This window comes from Ochotona princeps, chromosome 17, assembly GCF_030435755.1.
Source record: "Ochotona princeps isolate mOchPri1 chromosome 17, mOchPri1.hap1, whole genome shotgun sequence".
NCBI classification, from domain to species: Eukaryota; Metazoa; Chordata; class Mammalia; order Lagomorpha; family Ochotonidae; genus Ochotona; species Ochotona princeps.
In genome coordinates this window covers 27,450,670-27,469,981 of record NC_080848.1, presented here as the reverse complement: position 1 = coordinate 27,469,981, position 19,312 = coordinate 27,450,670, and the positions used below count along the sequence as shown (strand labels likewise).

Sequence of the window (19,312 nt, the reverse complement as noted above, 5' to 3'; positions counted from 1 at the left end):
GTTTTTTTTACACTGAGCCCAAAGTTGCATAGAATTAGATAAAATGCCTTTTTGACATGGCGAACTATGTGGTTTTTTGTTATGCTTTTCTTCTTTTATTTAAAGATTAGTTTTATCTTTTTATTGGAAAGTTAAATATATAGAGAGGAGGAAAGAGAGAGAGAGGATCTTCTGTCCGTTGATTCACTCCCCAAGCGGCCTGAACAGCCGGAGCTGAACTGATCCACAGCCAGAAGCCAGGAGCTTCTTCTGGGTCTGCCATGCAGGTGCAAAATCCCAAGGCTTTGGGCCGTCCTTCACTGCTTTCCCAGGCCACAAGCAGGGAGCTGGATGGGACACGGGGTCACCGGGATACAAATCAGTGCCCATATGGGATCCCAGTGTGTTCAGGCTAAGAACTTTAGCTGCTAGGCTACTGCACTGGGCCCTATGCTGTTCATTATTGAACCGCTGAATAAATCCTACTTAGTTTTGGTCTATGATTATCTTAAAATTTGCTACTGTATTCAATTTGTTAATTTTACTTGGTATCCCTGACATATGGCCAACAACTGAAATCAGTGTAGTTTTATTGCACTGTCCTTACCCATTTGAGTTCTAAATTCGTGCCAGTCGAAAAGAATAAATTTGGGGCCTGGCACAATAGCCTAGTGGCTACATTTCTGCCTGGCACACACTGGGATCCATTTGGGTGCTGGTTCATATGTCCGCGGCCCCACTTCCCATCCAGCTCCCTGCTTGTGGCCTGGGAAAGCAGTCGAGGACGGCCCAAAGCCTTGGGACCCTGTACCCATGTGGGAGACCTGAAAGAAGCTCCTGGCCCCTGGCTTCGGATCAGCTAAGCTCCGACCGTTTCAGCCACTTGGGTAGTGAACCAGTAGTCAGAAGATCTTTGTCTCTTCTCTCTGTAAATCAAACTTTCCAATAAACATAAATTAAATTTTTTTTAAAAAGGCTAAGTTCAGAAGCTTTTTGTCCTTTTCTGTGCTGTTTAATTGTTTTAACATGTTATCTGCTTTGTTTTTTTACTTTGTTAGATTTTATCAGGCTTTTAGTATAATGAAACTCAATTATAGAACCATTTAGTAGCTCATTAAGGGATAGAAGTTTACCAGGCTTTTTAATTGCTGTTTATTGGTCTCTTGTTCCTCCTATTACTTATATCAGTTTCCATAATTAGTTTTATAAGAAATTGGTTTGTTTTATTAGGTGTTAAATTTATTGATATAAATTTGCATTCAGTAGGTCTTAAAATTAAATATCTGAGACTTCTAATTGTGGAGTGCTTTCACGCATTTCATTGCTTGTTGTGTGTGGGGATAAATGCCCACTAAATCGAACCACCGGATGCCCGAGGAGCCCAAGTCTCATATATTCTCAGCAGACTCAGAGTGCTGCCAGGAAGCAGGCTTCCTGCTGGGACCACAGCCACCTCCCTGGCCAAGCGTGACGGGACATTAGTTGCCTCACATTCTTGCCCTCCTCTTTGAGTGTCTGTGGCTAAGCGCGTCTGAATACTGGTGTCGGTTCCTGCAACTTCAGTTTGCTATACTGTTGCCTAAAGCGTGGTGATCGTTGCCCAGATTCCTTGTGACCTGTCTTTAGAGGGGCTTATGTGCTATTGTTTAACTGATGCATAACTTGCCTGCCTGCCCTGCAAAAGTTTTAGTATGTAAGTGCCTAGAATAGTTGGACAGAGTGTGCATCGGGTCACTTGCCTCTGCATCCTCTGTGTCCCGTTTCTTCTTGGCGCAGTCATCACACCTTGGGTCCAGGTCCCCCAACACAGGAGCCCAAGACCTTGGACCATCCACTTCTTTCCCAAGCCGTAAGTAGGGAGCTGGATCAGAAGTGGAATATCTGGGACTTGTACTGGTACCATGTGGGATACCAGCACTGTTGGTGGAAGCTTAGTTAACTGTACCATAGCACCAAACCCTAATTCATAAATTTTAAGGGTTTATATTTTCTTATTATTACTACTTTGACCACAAATACTTTTCATTTGAGGGACTATAATTGTAATTTCTATTTGTCTAATTCCATACACACAGAAAAGAAATCTAATTGATTTCTCTTTAATACAGTAATGCTTTACAGTTTCCAAGTGTTTGCTGTATGGGTGGGTACACATGTGTATATGTTTATGTATCTATTTCAGAGGCAAGAGGGCTGTCTGCAGTCACTCTCTAGATGCCTACCTCAGCTGGGCCTGGGCCAGGCTGGAGCCAAGGACAGTGAACTCAATCCTCGTATCCTCTGTGGATAGTATGAAAGTAATCATCTGAGGGGCTGGTGTCATGGCCTAGTTGGCTAAGCCTCAGCCTGGAGTGCCTGCGTCTCAAGTTCCAGCTGCTCCATTTTGGATCCAGCTTCGTGCTTTTGGCCTGGGGAAACAGTGGAAGATGCTTTCAGGGGCCAAAGTCTGTGAGCCCTGCACCCACATGGGAGTCCCAAAGGAAGCTCAGCTTCCATCCCAAATGGTCCATTCTGACCATTTGGGGAATGAACCAACAGATAGAAGTTTTCTCTCTCTCTCTCTCTCTCTCCTTCTCTCTCTCTCTCTCTCTCCTTCTCTCTGTAACTTTCAAATAAAGTAAGATCTTAAAAAGAAAAAAGAAGAAAGTAATCCCTTTAGGCTTGGTCATTACCCACCTGATCCTGAGTCCAGCTGGAGCTGAGCCTCACAGCAGGGCACCCTGATGCAGGATGCGTGGAGGGGACCTCAGGGCTCAGCAACACCCCCCCGGAAGTTATTAATTTTTTATAGTTTAATTGCACTAACGTTGGTGTGATTTTTTTGTTATGGCATTTATACATGATTTTGTGTTCCACTAGCAACAAAAGAAGAATACATTTGTCTTAAAGCCAGTGGTGCCCATAGAACGTTCCTGTTTATTTCTGACACAGTAGACAAGTCAGCTTCTGTGCGTGGTGGGAGTAACCCTTTCTCTGGCTGAGTTTCCTGCCATTTGGTCATATTCAGGAGTATTTTTCAATGTCTTTGCAGCCGCAAGTAAGAAGAGTAATTCACCTAAGCTAGCTCGGTCCAGTATTGCAGGCAGTCTGTCGCTTCGGAGAGCAGTGGATGCTGGGGAAAACTGCCGTTCAAAGGGAGACGGCCAGGCTCTCTCTGAAGGTACACTAGGGAGACTTCGGGATGTAGGTTCGGTTGGTAGATTTTTTTCACTGGAGATTTATGTGACATTGTGCAGCTTTAGACACTGAAAGGCACCACAAATACAAAAGTTTAGTTTGAAGGACTTTTGGTCTCACAATATAACAGAACCATAAGAAATGAGTGAGCCCATTAGTCTGAGTATTTTAACTCTAATTTTCAATACCTGGCATCAAAACTGTTCATTTTCAAGTTGGTTTTGAAGTAACTACTGTGAGTTCTGATTGAGTTTAGAATGGATGTAACCTGACATTTCCTGATCTCACTTAGAGGACTCTGTGTGTGGTTGCCTGCTTTGTGACCATCCTGCTCTCCCTTGCAGGCTCCCCGGGCAGCTCGCAGTCTGGGAGCAGGCACAGTTCTCCCCGCGCCTTGACGCATGGCGTTATCAGCGACATTCTGCCCAAGGCAGAAGAACGGCAGTGCAAAGCCCTGGATTCCCGTGCTGTCGTGGTTGCCGTGTTCAATGGCCTGCCTATGGTAGAGAAGAGGAGGAAAATGGCTTCTTTGGGGTAAATTAATGTCTTTCGTTTATGTAATGAGCTAAGAACTGACAGCTTTGTTTGAAACTTTTTCTCCATACTAATAAACAAAATTGATCTCTGCTTTATTGTTTAGTAGGCAGAAGGTTGATTAATTGCATGAAGATGTCACTTTAATATATCATAGGTGTTTCTTTTGTTGCTGCTGTTGGGTTTTTTTAGTTGGATGAGTAGTGCAAGAACAAAGGGAGGGCGTAGAGGACGGCAGGGCAGGCACTACTTGAGACGCCTGCGTCCTGCCCTGGGGTGTTTGGGAGAAGTCTTGATCCTCTTCCAGTTCCAGCTTCCTGCTGTTGCTGGCCGAAGGAGACGACCCAGGACCCTTCTTGGTGCCACTCACATGGGAGACATGGAAACTGAGTTCCTGGCTTGGATCTTTACCCTGGTTTGTACTTTGTGCTGCAAGCATTTGGGGAGACGTTCTATCCATAGGCTCGCTCCCCACATGCCTGCAGTAGCTAGGGCTGAAGCCGGAGACCTGGGACTCAGCTGGAGTCTGCCATGCAGGTGCCCAGGACTCCAATCCTGGAGCCATCGAACCTCTATTGGCAGGCAGCTGGAACTGAAAGCCGAGCTGAGCTTGAACACAGCCACTCTTGTATGGGTGTCCTAGGTAGCACGTTAGCACTGTGACAAACAAGTGTCTGTGCTAATCTGTTTTATGGCTACTGAGTAGTTCTGCCTTGGAGCCTTTGAAAAGCATTTTCAGTTGAGAAAAATACGAGCGTTCCTTAAACTTGATTTTATGTAGCTTTGAAGACCTAGATCGTTACCAAATTTAAAAGGGCAACTGCTAGTTTAATTTTTGGCTTCACGCAACTTTGAGCAGTATGAAGTTGTTAAAATCCCTGAAGATGATCTTGTATTTCTCATTAGCTTGATATATAAACACTTTTTTGAAGTTAAACTGCTGCCAGCTTTTACACATTATTTATTATACATGTATTTGTATCAGCCTTCAGCCATACAGATTAAATATATGTGGACATAGATTTTTAAATTTTTAATATTTTTCTAGTACATAAAGTTCCATACAAATATCTGCAAGTGTTAGCTATAATCCTCAGTTTACAGTGAATTTCAGCCTGGTTCAATGGGTATATATAGTCTTGTTCATGTGGTGGTGGTATTGTTTTGGTTTTTTTTCCTCTCTTTCTCTCTGCTTGATTTAAAACCTTGTAAGCAAAAAGTTTAAATATTAATGCTGAGTGAAAGTGAAGTGGGGGAGGGACAGTGAGAATTCACCCATCTTATCTCCCATCTGGCTAGTTTTCCAAGTCCTAGCCCACACACGTTCCCTGCTGTTCTTTTTTTTTTTTTTTTTTTTTTTTGGCTATTTTTTTGATTCCTTTTTAAAATTTTTCTTTTGTTCCTTAATTTTTTATGTATGCTGTGTCTCAAGTTTTCTGTATTTTTTCTTTTTTCATTATTTTTAAAGATTTTATTTATTTTTATTGGAAAGGCAGATATACAGAGAGGAGGAGAGAGAGAGGAAGAGCTTCCGTCCAATGGTTCACTCCCCAAGTGGCTGCAACAGCCGGAGCTGAGCCAGTCCGAAGCCAGGAGCTTCCTTCAGGTCTCCCACATGGGTGCAGGGTCCCAAGGCTTTGGGCTGTCCTTGACTGCTTTCCCAGGCCACAAGCAGGGAGCTGGATGGGAAGCGTGGCTGCTGGGATTAGAACCGGCGACCATATGGGATCCTGGTGCGTTCAAGGTGAGGAATTTAACCATTACACTATTGCACCAGGCCCAGGTTTTATGTATATTTAAGCAATATGGTTATGCAGCATTTTAAATACAAAAAATGTGGGGCTGGTGTTGTGGCATAGCGGATAAAGTTGCTGCTTGTGATGCCAGGATCCCACATGGGCTGCATCACCTTCTTTCTATCCAGTTCCCTCCTCATGACCTTGAAAAGCACTGGAAGATGGCCCAAGTGTTTGGACCTCTGCCCTGCTGGCTTGGCCCGGTTCAGCCCTGGACAGTGAGGCCCGCTGGGGAGTGACCCAGCTGATGCGAAAGCTCTATCCTGTGTCTCTCCTGTGTCCGTGGTAGCTACAAATTTCAAAGAAATGACAAACGAGTCTGTAGAAATAAATGTCTTGTTTTATCCATGCATCTTGGGCTCTGCACTTTGGCACAGTGGGTTAAGGTGCCACTTACAGCAGCTACATCTAATATTGGACTGCTGGTTCTTCTCTGCTTGCGGTCTGGCTTCCTGCCAGCGCACACCCTGGGCAGCAGCACGTGATGGCTCCAGTGCCTGAATCTCCGCACGCACTTGGGAGACCTTGACTGAAGTGCAGGCTCCTGGTCCAGCCTCACACCTGCTGTTGCGTGCATCAGGGGAGCAGGCTAGTGGCTGGGAGACATCTCTTCATTTGTGTGTCTGCCTTTCAAATAAAAAGAAAATTAGTACAAATTTAAAAATAATAAAAATAGCAAAATTTTGAAATCTAGTGTTAATCACCAGTGCATATACCCTATTTGATTTGATATTCATGTTCAGGATAAGACGCAAATAGTTTTCCGTGTCACTTACTGGTTCTATGAAAGTATCAATTTGTATTTTTATTCCTTTAGGGCTAATGCCAAAGGAGGCTGTTTGGAAGGCCTGCAGGTGCCAGATTTGGAAGCCAGCTCTGAAACTGAGGAGCTGCAGCCCGTGCTCCCTGAAGGCGCCACCGCTGCCCCGGAGGACGGTGAGCAGGGGTCGAGGCGTGCTCAGATGCAAGGCAGGAAGCATGCTGGGTTTTTTGTTTTTTCTGATGTGGCAGTGGCAGGGAATCTCAGTTTTAAAGTGTCACTGATATTTGCAGTTTGCAATCCGACATACTTAATTGAACAGGACATTCAGTGTGTGCTGCTGAGTTTTATTTTCTAGGACATTAGACCCAATGAAAGGCAGAATGGCTTATTTACTACGTAAAATGATACTTTTTGTTTTTATTCTTATTTTCCATTTTACTATTTTGTAGGCATTGGGCTTCCTCCCTCTCTTCCCCGATCCTCTTCTCTTCCCCCATCTTGTCCCCTGTGTTTTGTAGTAAAACAGTCTATCAGGTGTAGTCTGCTCTTCGTGTGGGTCATGACACTGTTGGTATAGGCGATGGCAGAAAGTTTAATATTTTGTCATCTAGGTGTATTTAGAAGTTTCATTGGGAATCTGCTTTTATTTAGTAGTAGAGATGCATTCTGTTGGTTTTCTTTGAATCCTGGTACTCTGGTCTCCATTACATCAAATTTGCTTTTTTATTTGAACAGTAGAGTTACAGAGAGAAGGGCAGAGGGAGAGAAAGAATCTTCCATCTGCTGATTCCTTCTGCAGAGTTGAGCTTTTCTGAAGCCAGGAGCTTCTTCAGGTCTCCCACATGAGTACAGGAGCCTAAAGGCTAGAATCATGTCTTGCTGCTTTCCCAGACCATAAGCAGGGAGCTAGATCAGGTGTGTTGCACCCGGGACACAAACTGACACCCATGTGAGATGCTGGTGGCATAGACTGAGGCTTAGCCTTCTATGCCATGGCACTGACCCAGAAAAGCATTTAGAGGGAGAAAAGACCTACAGATAAAATGTTCAATCAGTAATAATAAGCCACATAGAGAAAAATGTGCCAGCTGTTGAATTTTTGTTAGATATGCGAGATGAATTAGGTATATTCAGTTTATAGGGAAGATATTCCCCAAAACACTTAAGTCTTTGTCTTTAAAATCAGTCTTGATTGGGCCTGGCGGCGTGGCCTAGCGGCTAAAGTCCTCACCTTGAAAGCCCCGGGATCCCATATGGGCGCCGGTTCTAATCCCGGCTGCTCCACTTCCCATCCAGCTCCCTGCTTGTGGCCTGGGAAAGCAGTCGAGGACGGCCCAATGCATTGGGACACTGCACCCGCGTGGGAGACCCAGAAGAGGTTCCTGGTCCCGGCATCGGATTGGCGCGTACCGGCCCGTTGCGGCTCACTTGGGGAGTGAATCATCGGATGGAAGATCTTCCTCTCTGTCTCTCCTCCTCTCTGTATATCTGGCTGTAATAAAATGAATAAATCTTTAAAAAAAAAAAATCAGTCTTGATTAATGTGAGCAAATTGTTCTGCTCTTCTTATAGGAGTTTTCCATTTGTTAGTTGTTGGTTTCTTTCAAACTTACTTCTTTTTTGAAAGGCAGAGTGACCAAGAGTGGTAATAATCTATCTTCCATCTGCTGATTCCCTTCTCAAACAGCCTAAATAGCCACAGTGGGAGCTGGTGCCATGGTTTTGTGTGTTAATCTACTGCCTGAGAAAAAGACGGCATTCTATGAGTAACGATTCAAGCCCCAGCTACTCCACTTCCAGTCTAGCTCCTTGCTAATATGCCTGGGAAAGCAATGGAGGATGGCACAAGTGTAAGGCAGTGCATTCATGTGGGAGACCTGGAAAAAGCTGCCTATTGACTATATTCTAGCCCAGTCTAGAATTCTAGGCCATTTAGGGAGTGAAACGGTGTAAGGAAGATCTCTTCCTGTCCTTAGAGATAAGTCTTAACTGGTGACCAGAAGAACTCTAGTTGTATACTGGGTTCAGCAGAGGAATCAGTGTTCCATTAATTTAATTCAAGATTGTTGTGTGACCAATCGTGTAGCGTCATTGGTCTACTGAATTAAAATTAAACAGCCAGGGCTGGTCCAGGTCAAAACCGGAGCTGGGAGCTCCAACCAGGTCCCCCCCTGCGGATGCCTGGACTAACACACCCATTTCCCAAATGTGGTGTCAACGAGTTGGGTCAGAGGCAGAACAGCAAGTATTCAAAGCAGCACTCCAGGATGAGGTGTGAGTGGCCCAAGCAGCAGCCTAGCCACTGTGGCACAACACTAGTCCTGTTGTCATGGTTGTGTTTGTTTTTTTTTTTTTTTTTGGTTTTGTTTTGTTTTTAATTGAGAGGTAGTAAGAGAAAGACATGGATAAATGGAGAGAGTTGTCTTCCATCCATTGAGTCGCTCTCCAGATGTCTGCAACAGCTTGGTCTGGGCCAAGCTGAGCTGGAAGCAGGAATTCATTCTGGGTTTCCCACATTGGTGGCGGGGATGTGATATTGAGCCATCACCTCTCGCTTCCCGGAGTGCACATGAGCCGCAAGCTGCAGTCAGGAACAGAAGGGGGACCTGAACCCCGGGCACTGTGACATGCCATGTATCCATCCAGCATCTTAACCAGCATCCCAGGTGCTCACCTTCAGTCATGTTTAAAATCTACAGTGGAGCTCTTGGCTCTGCCAACTTACTGTGTTACCTTCTGGTCTGTTGTCCACATTGTATCAAGTTCATTGTCACATACCTGAAAGTACAGAAGACATTGCATAATTTGAATGACAGAAGGTACTTGAAACAAGCTCTGTGTATTGTCCTTTTTGTGTCCTTCATGTGCTAAGCAGGGAAGAATGCCAGCTGTGTTAGTGAGAGTTGGCATGGGGGTCTATGTTTTTCCTCTTCTCCCTCCTTCCGCTGCACTCATTTCAACTGCAAGGATTGATGAGTTGTGGCACGGCTGCCAGCGCGCACCTCTGCTGCACTAGGAGGCCGTGGCGGGGACGGCTTTAGTTTTTTCAGTTAACACCAGTTTGCATGTCAGGGTTCAGAGAGTTGGCATCATTATTTCCATATAGGACATGGAGTACAAAAGAATTTTAAAGTAATGTATTGATTGTTAAAACATTAAGAAAGGATTCTGTTGTGATTGGTGATCTTTATAGAAATCCTGTGGGGATTCATGATTTTCTATTTGTTAATACATTCTGGTTACAAAATATGGCTCAGATTGTCTACCATATGCTATAATTATAAGCTCATTTTTTTCATACTCTATTTTGGTGAAACAGCAATAGTATCTGGTTTGGAGTTTTTGTATTTCGGTGCCATTTATGTTTGGGACTGTGTAATTCCTCACTGCAGGACAGCTGCGCTCAGCATTTGCAGAGGAACCTCAGCTGTTACCTCCTTGGTGCCATGGTAACCACCACCACCACCTGCAGCCTCTCTCAGATGGTCCAACCAGACATGTCTCCTGACATTTAAGATCTTTGTTTATTTGAAACGTAGAGAGACAGAGATCCCCCATGCACTGGCTCCCTCCCCAAACATCTGCAGCAGCCAGGGCTGGCCCAGGAGCCCGTGACTCGGTCAGGTCTCCTGCCTGCTCGGCGGGGAGGGCAGTACCTGGGCAGTACCTGGGCCATGCCCTGTGGCTTCCTGGGGTGCTCGTTAGTGCCAGCTGTGAGTGGAGCTGAGGCTGGAACCCAGGCACTGTGAGAGGAGACGTGGTCATCCCCATAGTGTCTTGGCTGCCTCTCTTGAAGAGAAGATTCTGCAGAAACTTGAAGACATCAACATGTTTAGCGGTGTTGCTTCTGGCTGAGAAATGACTACTGAAGTGGTGTTTTAAATTACGCTTAAACATCAATAAAATATAACTCTTTCCATATACGTGCCTATCATAAACAGTGCTTTTCCTTACTCACTGGAACCATTGCCATAACCCTGTACTGAGATTCCTGTTTAACAATGTAATGTTGGAAAGCTTGGCTTTTTCCCAGCCTAGTTGGTAGACTATGGAATTCCATCTATGAGGCCCCGTTTCTTACACTGCACAAAAGTCAGTGCCAGATAGGGTAGCATAGATCTCTTTGTCACGTCAGTGTTACTCGCCATGCCTGTGCCCAGGAAAAGCCTTCATACACCTGTTAAAGTCTCGCCAGTGGCCACTCTAGGAGGAATCCAGGGTCTAGAGAGCTGTGATTGTTGGTCCGTTATAATGTAATAGGATTAGGATGCTTTTGGGAGGAGCCCTAGTGTTTTTTTTGTCTCTCTCTCTCAAGTAAACAAATCTTTTTGAAAAACGAGTTCACTGGGAGCCAGTCCTTAGTCTGTGGCATCAGCATCTCATGCAATGATTTGTGTCCTGGTCGCTCCACTGCTGATCCAGCTCCCTGTGATGACCCAGGAGGGCAGTGGAGGCTGGCCCAAGTCCTTGAGCCCTTGCACCTACATGGGAGGCCCAGAGGAAGCTCCCAGCTTCAGACCAGCCCAGCTGTGACCATGGTGGCCATCTGGGGAATGAACCAATAGATTGAAGATCTCTGTCTCCTTCTCTGTAATTTTCACTTTTTTTTAAAAGATTTATTTTTATTACAAAGCCAGATATACAGAGAGGAGGAGAGGCAGAGAGGAAGATCTTCTATCTGATGATTCACTCCCCAGGTGACTGCAACGGCTGGTGTGTGCCGATCCAGAGCCAGGAACCAAGAGCCAGAAGCCAGGAACTTCCTCCAGGTCTCCCAATCGGGTGCAGGATCCCAAGGACTTGGGCCGTCCTCGACTGCTTTCCGAGGCCACAAGCAGGGAGCTGGATGGGAAATGGAGCTGCCGGGATTAGAACCGGTGCCCATATGGGATCCTGGAGCGTTCAAGGCGAGGACTTTAGCCACTAGGCCGCCGCGCGGGGCCCTTGTAATTATCACTTTCAAGTAAAATGAATAAATTCTTTAAAATAAATTAATTCATAAAGGAAATGTGCTAAATAGAGTCCGGAAGATGTACCTACAAAATCACCTAGATTTCAAGAATTACGATTTATTGTTTTTGGATTTTGAAGATTAATATCTGTCAGGAATTTGGATGCACTAATGTGAAAAGATCCAGTTTGTGCCTAGGCCCACACTGCGGCCCAGCAAGTGGAGCTCTGGCCTGGAATCCCAGGTGATTTGGGTTCCTGACAAATTTTCTTGCAACCCAGCTTTCTGCTAATGCACTTGGAAAGGCAGAAGAAGACTGCTCAAGTTCTTGGTCCTCCTGCCACCCCAAGGGAGCCCCAAATGGAGTTACTAGCTCCATTTCAGCCTGACTGTTGAAGCCATTTTGGGAGTGAACCACTGAGTGGAGGACAGATCGATCACTCTTCCTGTTGCTCCTTCTGTCCCTTTTCCTCTCAAATAAATAAATCCTGGCGGGGCGAGCTGGCCAGGCAGCTGGGGTGAATTGTACCAGAAGTTAGTTCCATGTTGTGTGTGTGCAGGAACAGTGAGTGGCCACAAGGGGGAGGTGGTGCATCGCAGAAGTAGCTGTTTAAGTCTGAAAGTTACTTTAGCACAGGAAAGGATTTTGCTTATATTTTTCCTTTGCTAAAATAGAAAAAGATTTCAGAAATTCCCATGTACCCATCCTATGTCTTGTAAATATTGAAGAGACGACCTGTATTACCTAAACCTTTCTTGGAAACAGAAGAGGAAGAATTCACCAGCTAATATAGCCAATGAAATTATGTTGTAAAATTTAATTAATGAAATAATTTGGGTCTGTGGTTTTATTTTTTGGAACTTTTTAAAAAAAGATTTATTTTATTGCAAAGTCAGATGTACAGAGAGGATGAGAGACAGAAAAGAAATAAAAAGCTATGTATTTCTATAAGGATTATTTCAAAGAGAGAAAGAGACAGAGAGCTTCTGTCTTCTAGTTCCTTCTTAAAATCATAGCCAGGGCTGGGCCAGGACCAAGCCAAGAGGCTAGGACTGTCCTTGTAGCAAGAACCTAAGTACTTGACCCATCATCTGCTCCCAAGTGCATTGTCAGGAAGCTGGATTGGAAGCCCAGCAGTCAGGACTTAATCCTTGAAGGTAGACTGTAGGGGTACAGGTAGCAGTTCACCCACTACAGCACAGTGCCTGCTTCAGGGTTTGCTTCTTTAATGGCTGCAATACCTGTTCATGTTTCTCTTGTCCCGGGCTATTGAGTTTTGATAGTTCATGTGTATCAAAGAATTTATCCATTTCATGTGTGTTCTTGATTTCATAGCAAAGTTGTTTATTTTTGTTATCTTTTTAGTGTTCCTGAAGCTGGTAATTCTGTTAGCTTTCTTATAGTGAGTCTGCTAAAGGCTTTCCAATTTCATTGGTTGTTTCAAAGGACAGCCTTTTGTTTCATTAAAGTTTTCCCAATTTTTTTCCCCACTGATTTTGTTTATTTCTTTTTACTGACTTTGGAATTCAATTTCCTTCTTCTAGCTTCTTCAAGTGGAAGCGTAGGTCACTCACTGGTTGACTGGAGACCAAGTTTTCTTTTTAAAGATTTATTTGTTTAAAAGGTAGAGTAAGGGAGAGAGAAAAAGACAGATGTATCTGCTGGTTCACTTCCCCAACGGCCACCATGGCAGGACTGTCCAGGCGGAGGGCAGCAGGCTGCAGCTCCATCCAGCTCTCCAAATGACCAGGCCCAAGCACTTGGGCCATCTTCCATTGCCTTCCCAGGCACATTGGCAGGGAGCTGGACTGGAAGCCGAGCAGCCAGGACTTTAACCGGCACCCGTGGAAGATGCTGCTATCACAGCTGGCATAGCCTGCTAACCCATGTTTTCTGATGTGCCAAGCCTTCAGTCCTGCGAGTGCCCTGCGAGCACTGCCATCACAGCATCCCACGAAGGTTCATGTTCTGTTTCCATGCTTATTCAGTTCAGAATTGATTTCATTAATTCTGAAAAAACTTCCTTTTTTATTTTTGCTATCTTCATGAATGTAATGTTTGACACAATTAGAACTATTCTTTTTTAACCCCTTCTTAATATTTTGAAAACCATTTTCACTTTGTTTTCTTTTATTTCCATCAATATCCTTAGTTTTCCACCCTTATTATTCCATTAAAAAAGCAAAAAGCAAAAGAAAAAGAATCCGTAAAAAACAAACAAAAAAACCTTGCCTTGGCCACTATTGGAATTTTAATTTTTATGAAATGACTTTTACTTTTGGGGGCAACTGTTCACACACCTGAGTGCCTGCATTGCAGGCCCAGCTCCGTGCCGGATTTCACCTCGCTGCCCAGCACTCTGGAGGCAGCAGGCAGCAGGTCAGAGGTGCTGCTCAGAGGAGCAGACGGCAGGTCGGTGCTTCTGCCCCAACTTCAGCCAGGCCCTGCCCTGGCTGTTGGCGGCATTTGGAGCGGGCACCGTTGGACAAGATACCCTCTCTGGGTCTCTCTACCTTTCAAATAGAAACACTTTTTTTTATGCATTTGGGCAAGGTGTTGGGATCCCAAATAGGCACTGGTTTGTGCCCCGGCTGCTCCACTTCTCATCCATCTCCATGCTTGTGGCCTGGGAAAGTAGTGAAGGATGAACCCTGCACTCATATGGGAGACCCGGAAGAAGCTCCTGGCTTCAGACAGGCTCAGCTCCAACCGCTGCAGCCAACGTGCCGGCCTCAAATCTTTTTTAAAAAAAGGGTGAGACAGGTCCGTTGCGGTGGCCTAGCAGCTAAAGTCCTCACCTTGAACGCACCAGGATCCCTTATGGGCGCCGGTTCTAATCCCGGCAGCTCCACTTCCCATCCAGCTCCCTACTTGTGGCCTGGGAAAGCAGTCAAGGACGGCCAAAGCCTTGGGACCCTGCACCCGCATGGGAGACCTGGAGGAGGTTCCTGGCTTTGGCTCCTGACTTCGGGTTGGCAGCACACTGGCCATTGCACTCACTTGAGGTGAATTATCGGACAGAGGATCTTCCTCTCTGTCTCTCTTCCTCTTTGTATATTTGACTTTGTAATAAAAATAATAAATAAATCTTAAAAAAAAAAAGAGGGAGAGTGAGCCTCCATTTGGAGTTTCATTCCCCTAATAGCCCCAGCTGCTGGACTTGGCTAGACCAAAGCTCAGAATCCCAAGTACTTGAGCCCTCCTCTGCTGCCATCCCAGACATATTCACAGGGAGCTGGCTTGGATCAGCCAGGACTCAAACTGGTGCTCATATGGGATGCTGGCATCACAGGTGGTGGCCTGACTCACTGAGCTCCATGCTGGTCCCCAGATTGCTTTAATTTTTCATGTATACATACATACATACATACTGGATATTTATGTTTATTATGTGGCCTGACTACAGTGAATTAGGATTCAGGAATTCCTGGTCATTCCTAAGACTGGGGAAAAAAAAAAAAACAGATTTGAGAGGAAGAAAAAAAATCAACTGAGGTTTAGCTTAAAACTTTCATGGTACTATGGAAAGGAAAATTTTTTTTAAATTTGAAACAAGAATGAAACCACTGCTCTAAAGAACTGAAGTGGAGTTTGCGTGGCTGCTTGCAGCTTTATTTGGTGCTTGGTGTGTGAAATGTTGGCATTCCGTGTCCAGTGCAGTAGGCCTCTCAGGTTAGCACAGGTGAGGCGTCCTCTTCCTGTTGTTTATGCTGGTTTCTCACTGAAGCACATTCTCCCCTTCTCTCCCGCCAGGAATGAGCAGTGATAGTGACATTGAATGTGACACTGAGAATGAGGAGCAGGAAGAGCACACCAGCCTGGGTGGATTCAAGGACTCTTTCATGGCCCAGCCCCCAGATGAAGGTACGACACGCGATGTCACCTCTCACGGTTTCCTTAGCGCTGTCTCCGCTGCTGCTGCTGCTGCTGCTTCCGCTGCTGCTGCTGCTTGAGCTGCTTCGCTGCAGCTTCAGCCCCAATGTCAGTTGCTGTCAGTGTGACAGCCCTCATCAGAGCTGGGAGATGGTGTGCAGCTCGGCGAGACACCTTGCAGTGCTGCGTGCTGGCTCGAGACGTCGGGGCGCACTCTGCTTTGTGTGGCCTGGGGCGGGAGGGGAGGCTGTCCATGGTACCCAGGTCTTTTCTGTCTAACCCGTTATAAAAATTCTCACCATGCCTGGAGAGGTTTCACACATGTTTGGTTTTCAGATATTTTTACAAAAATAATCTGTTTTCTTAGAAGTCCATGCAGGTCATGGAATCAGTTTTTTTTTTTCTCTCCTTCCGCATCTGAAAAGTGTGTGTTAGGGAAAGACTCGACTCATCAAGAGAAACTCACCATTGGTATTTTATGTTTTTTTTTTTTTTTTTTTTTAGATTTTTATTTTTATTACAAAGTCAGATATACAGAGAGGAGGAGAGACAGAGAGGAAGATCCTCCGTCCGATGATTCACTCCCCAAGTGAGCCGCAACGGGCCGGTGCGCACCAATCCGATGCCAGGAACCAGGAACCTCGAACCTCTTCCGGGTCTCCCAGGCGGGCGCAGTGTCCCAATGCATTGGGCCATCCTCGACTGCTTTCCCAGGCCACAAGCAGGGAGCTGGATGGGAAGTGGAGCTGCCGGGATTAGAACCGGTGCCCATATGGGATCCCGGGGCTTTCAAGGCGAGGACTTTAGCCGCTAGGCCACGCCGCTGGGCCCGGTATTTTATCTTGTTTTGTTCGATTTTTGTTTGTATTCCTTTTACCTAAATGAAATTGTAGCCTGTATTTTTGTATTGTTTTCACCTTCTTTTATTAAGATTTCATAAACTTCGGTTTTTCTGGGCAGCCTTGTGTTCTGTGAAGGTGCCATCACCATTCTGCCTTCTAAAATGCAGATTAAACAGTGAAGGGCATGCTGTGAGGCCAGCCAGGCTTCACTGCATGTTGCGCAGAGACACCAGGTGTCAGTTTGAGCAGTCCTGTCCAGGAACTCTGGACTGACGGATGCTGTCAGCTTTCTCATTTACGTATTTTCCTGGCATTGGTATCTTTTTCAGGGGAGAGGTAAGCACTTGCTGATTTGTGAGTGTCAGTGCACCTGTCGTTTCCTCTGCCTCTGAAGGAATCGTCTGGAGTTTGAGCATGTGATGTTGAGTGCTGTGTGTTGTACAGCACATTGCAGGCTGCAGGCAGTGTTCCCAAGCAGGCAGAGCCAGGCAGCCCTTCCCCTTGACCCTGTGGGTGTCTGTTACATAGCTTGTGTTTTTTCCTTTGTGTTCCCTTGGTGTTGGCTGACGCCTGACTCCCATCACACATCCACAGTGGCAGAGATCTGTTCCCAGCCCAGCCTGTCTGTGTCACTTAGGGGACATGCTTAGGGAAGCCCACGCTCCTCTGTTCTGTTACCTGCTTTTAAATGTAAGCTTTTTTTTGTTTTGTTTTTAATCTTTTCATTTTCTCGTAGGTACACATTCCAGTTTTCCTGATGGTGAACAAATAGATCCTGAAGTGCTCAGCTTCAATACTGATGAAAACAGTGGAAGGTAATTGTTAAATCAAGAGAACTTCCTTGCTCACTAGCTTGACCCCAAGCCATGCTGACTTTGTGTTGCAGTCTGTCCTCAGTGAGACAGTCAGAGCTGGTCTCATGGTTTGTCATCTCTACCCAAAGTAACGCGGCAGCCGTTACAGTAGCTCCCTGCTAGTGTGACACAGTAGTTCCCCGGGAGAAGGTGACACGGCGCCCTGTACTGACAGCACAGTCGCCCCCAGTTGAGTTAGCAGGTGAGGACCCTCACACAAAGCAGTCTGTCGGCTGTGCCAGCTGTGGACTTGAGGCCAGGCACGGGCTCGACCTCCCGCCTCACTGCTGGCTTTAGCTGGATGCTCAGTTGTCTGTAAACGTATTTAACGGGTTTTAATTATGGTTGATGGTTTCATTAGTACATGTAGGGTAGTAAGTAGAAACATTACTTGTGACTCGATACCTGTAGACACTTTCTGTGAATAGCTGAAGTAACACTAGCCTCAGTTTACTCTTGGGAATATGTTGACAGAGTAAAATTTTAATTTATTTTTCTTGCTCGTTCAAGTGCAAGCACACTTTCACGTTTCTCTGGTTTGACTTTTGCAAATGTAATTTTAAATAACTTAATATGGATTGGTCATATCCCTGGTCATGTGGAGTCATGTAAGATCATTTGAAATCACTGATTTCATTTATTTCTGCCTCTTGTTTAAGTGCAGTACAACAAATATTTTAAATCCCTCTTTATTTTCATTAGTTGATTGTTGACTTGGGTGTCATTGCATTTAGATTCATATATTGTGCACAGTGAAACTGTGATACGAAGTTTTCCTCTGTGCTCATAACTGGTTGGAAATAATTGCCAAACATTGCCATTGTGCCCCTGCATTTGTGTTTGAGCTGCTGTAAGATGGTGAAAATTACACTGAAAATGTGACCGAGAGGCTCTTGGGAGAGCATGAATAGCTGAATGCCTGTGAGAGCCATCCTGCTTCTCATATTTTACTTCACGAGTAGTGTTTACTTTTCCATCTCTGACGTCATGCTGAATGCTGTGACTCGTAGTTTATTTTGTTCAAAATAGTTTGCCCTTTTTGTTAATAAAAATGAACTTGAGAAAATATGTCTCTGCAATTTATTAACAATGGGACCAGAAACCTCTTGTTCCAGTCTTGCGACTGTGCTGTTGGACAGCGTGGCAGTATCACACATTTGAGTCTTTTTGTTGTGTGGCGAGGGATGACGCCTCCACGAAGCTTTTATCCCAGTCATCTTGGAATTGTAATAAGCCTTAGAGATCCAAAGATTGCTTTAGAGATGATGGCTTTTAATTTGGACTTGCTGACTTTGAGCAGCCAAGTATGAGGAAAATGAATTCCTCTTCTGGTGTCTGGGCATCTTTTATATCAAGCCTGCCCAGTCGCCCGGCGGCGCCAAGGACACTCAGCTTTCCCATAGCGCCTGCCATGGCCAGACTCGTGAAATGCAGGGAGGGACGGAAGAAGCAAGGGCACCGAGACAGGTGTTCTTTGAGTCCTCACGTTTTCTTTTCGACCATTTTTCTTCTGCTGAAGGACATGGTTCCTGTTAGTCTTTATATTAATATCTTGCTTCAGTATTTCATTTTTGTCAAGTTCATTCCCAGAAGATTTCTCAGTTTTCCTTAGGCCTGGCCCCAGGTATTATATAGTATCTGACCACCACTTGATACCAGAGTTGCCAGCATCCATATCAGAGAGCTAGTTTGAGTCCACTCTGCTCCATTTTCAATCCAGCTTCCTGCTAATGCACTTGTCGAGGTGGCAGATGGTGGCACATGTGCTTGCATCACTGCCATCCACCCCGGGAAAGACCTGGATGGAGTTTTCGCCTGATGCAGCCCTGGCTTTTACTGGCATTTGAGGAATGAACCAGCAGATGGGGGATCTCTGTCACTCTGCCTCTCAGATGAATAAATCTTTTTAAAAAGATTTTTCATAGGTTATCCACTGGTTCACTCCCCAGGGCCAAGCCAAAGCCAGGAGCCCAGAACCCCATCTGGATTTCCCAGGCATGAGGCAGAAGCCCACGCACTTGGGCCGTGCTCAGCTGTCTTTCTCGCGCACGTGCAGGAACGCCAGCCCTGACGCGGGAGAGCCATGACTGCACTGCTGCTGTGTCATGGAACGCCCGTGTCTCAGGCGGCTGCTGAACCCATTGCACCACAGTGCCCACCCACACTGCAATGACTTCATCATAGTTTTTTAGTTCCCTGATTTCTTACACAGATTCCTTTTATCATGTAAGGAAAAGTTGTTCCTCCTTTATTTTTATTTTCCTACTTATTTATGTCAATGTATGTTAACAGATTTACCTGAAGCCTTGCATCTGATCTGAGGTGACTGTAGTCATTAGAAATTTGCAAGTTTGTTCCTTTGGCCTTTTGATAAATCCCATTCTTGATGGCTGGTTTACTTACACTTTGCCTTCAGACAGCAAAGGTGCTCCAGGCTTACCTTTTGTTTTCCCTACCCAAACAGAGAGTCAGGCACTTCTGAAGAACCATGACTCCTTTTATTTTTATTTGGGATTCCCCCCAATCTCCCACCCCTCGATGT

General features: G+C 45.4%; 1 protein-coding gene across 1 annotated transcript in view; it reads left to right on the top strand.

Annotated features, from left to right (window-relative positions):
• The window catches only part of TRIM37 (tripartite motif containing 37), an 81,551-nt gene that overhangs the window by 53,317 nt on the left and 8,922 nt on the right, over positions 1-19,312 (top strand). Inside the window, exons 20-24 of the mRNA XM_004590973.3 lie at positions 3,011-3,139; positions 3,501-3,690; positions 6,304-6,422; positions 14,955-15,065; positions 16,653-16,731. Of these exons, the coding sequence (XP_004591030.2) occupies positions 3,011-3,139; positions 3,501-3,690; positions 6,304-6,422; positions 14,955-15,065; positions 16,653-16,731 (628 nt within the window). The remainder of the gene's footprint in view (positions 1-3,010; positions 3,140-3,500; positions 3,691-6,303; positions 6,423-14,954; positions 15,066-16,652; positions 16,732-19,312) is intronic.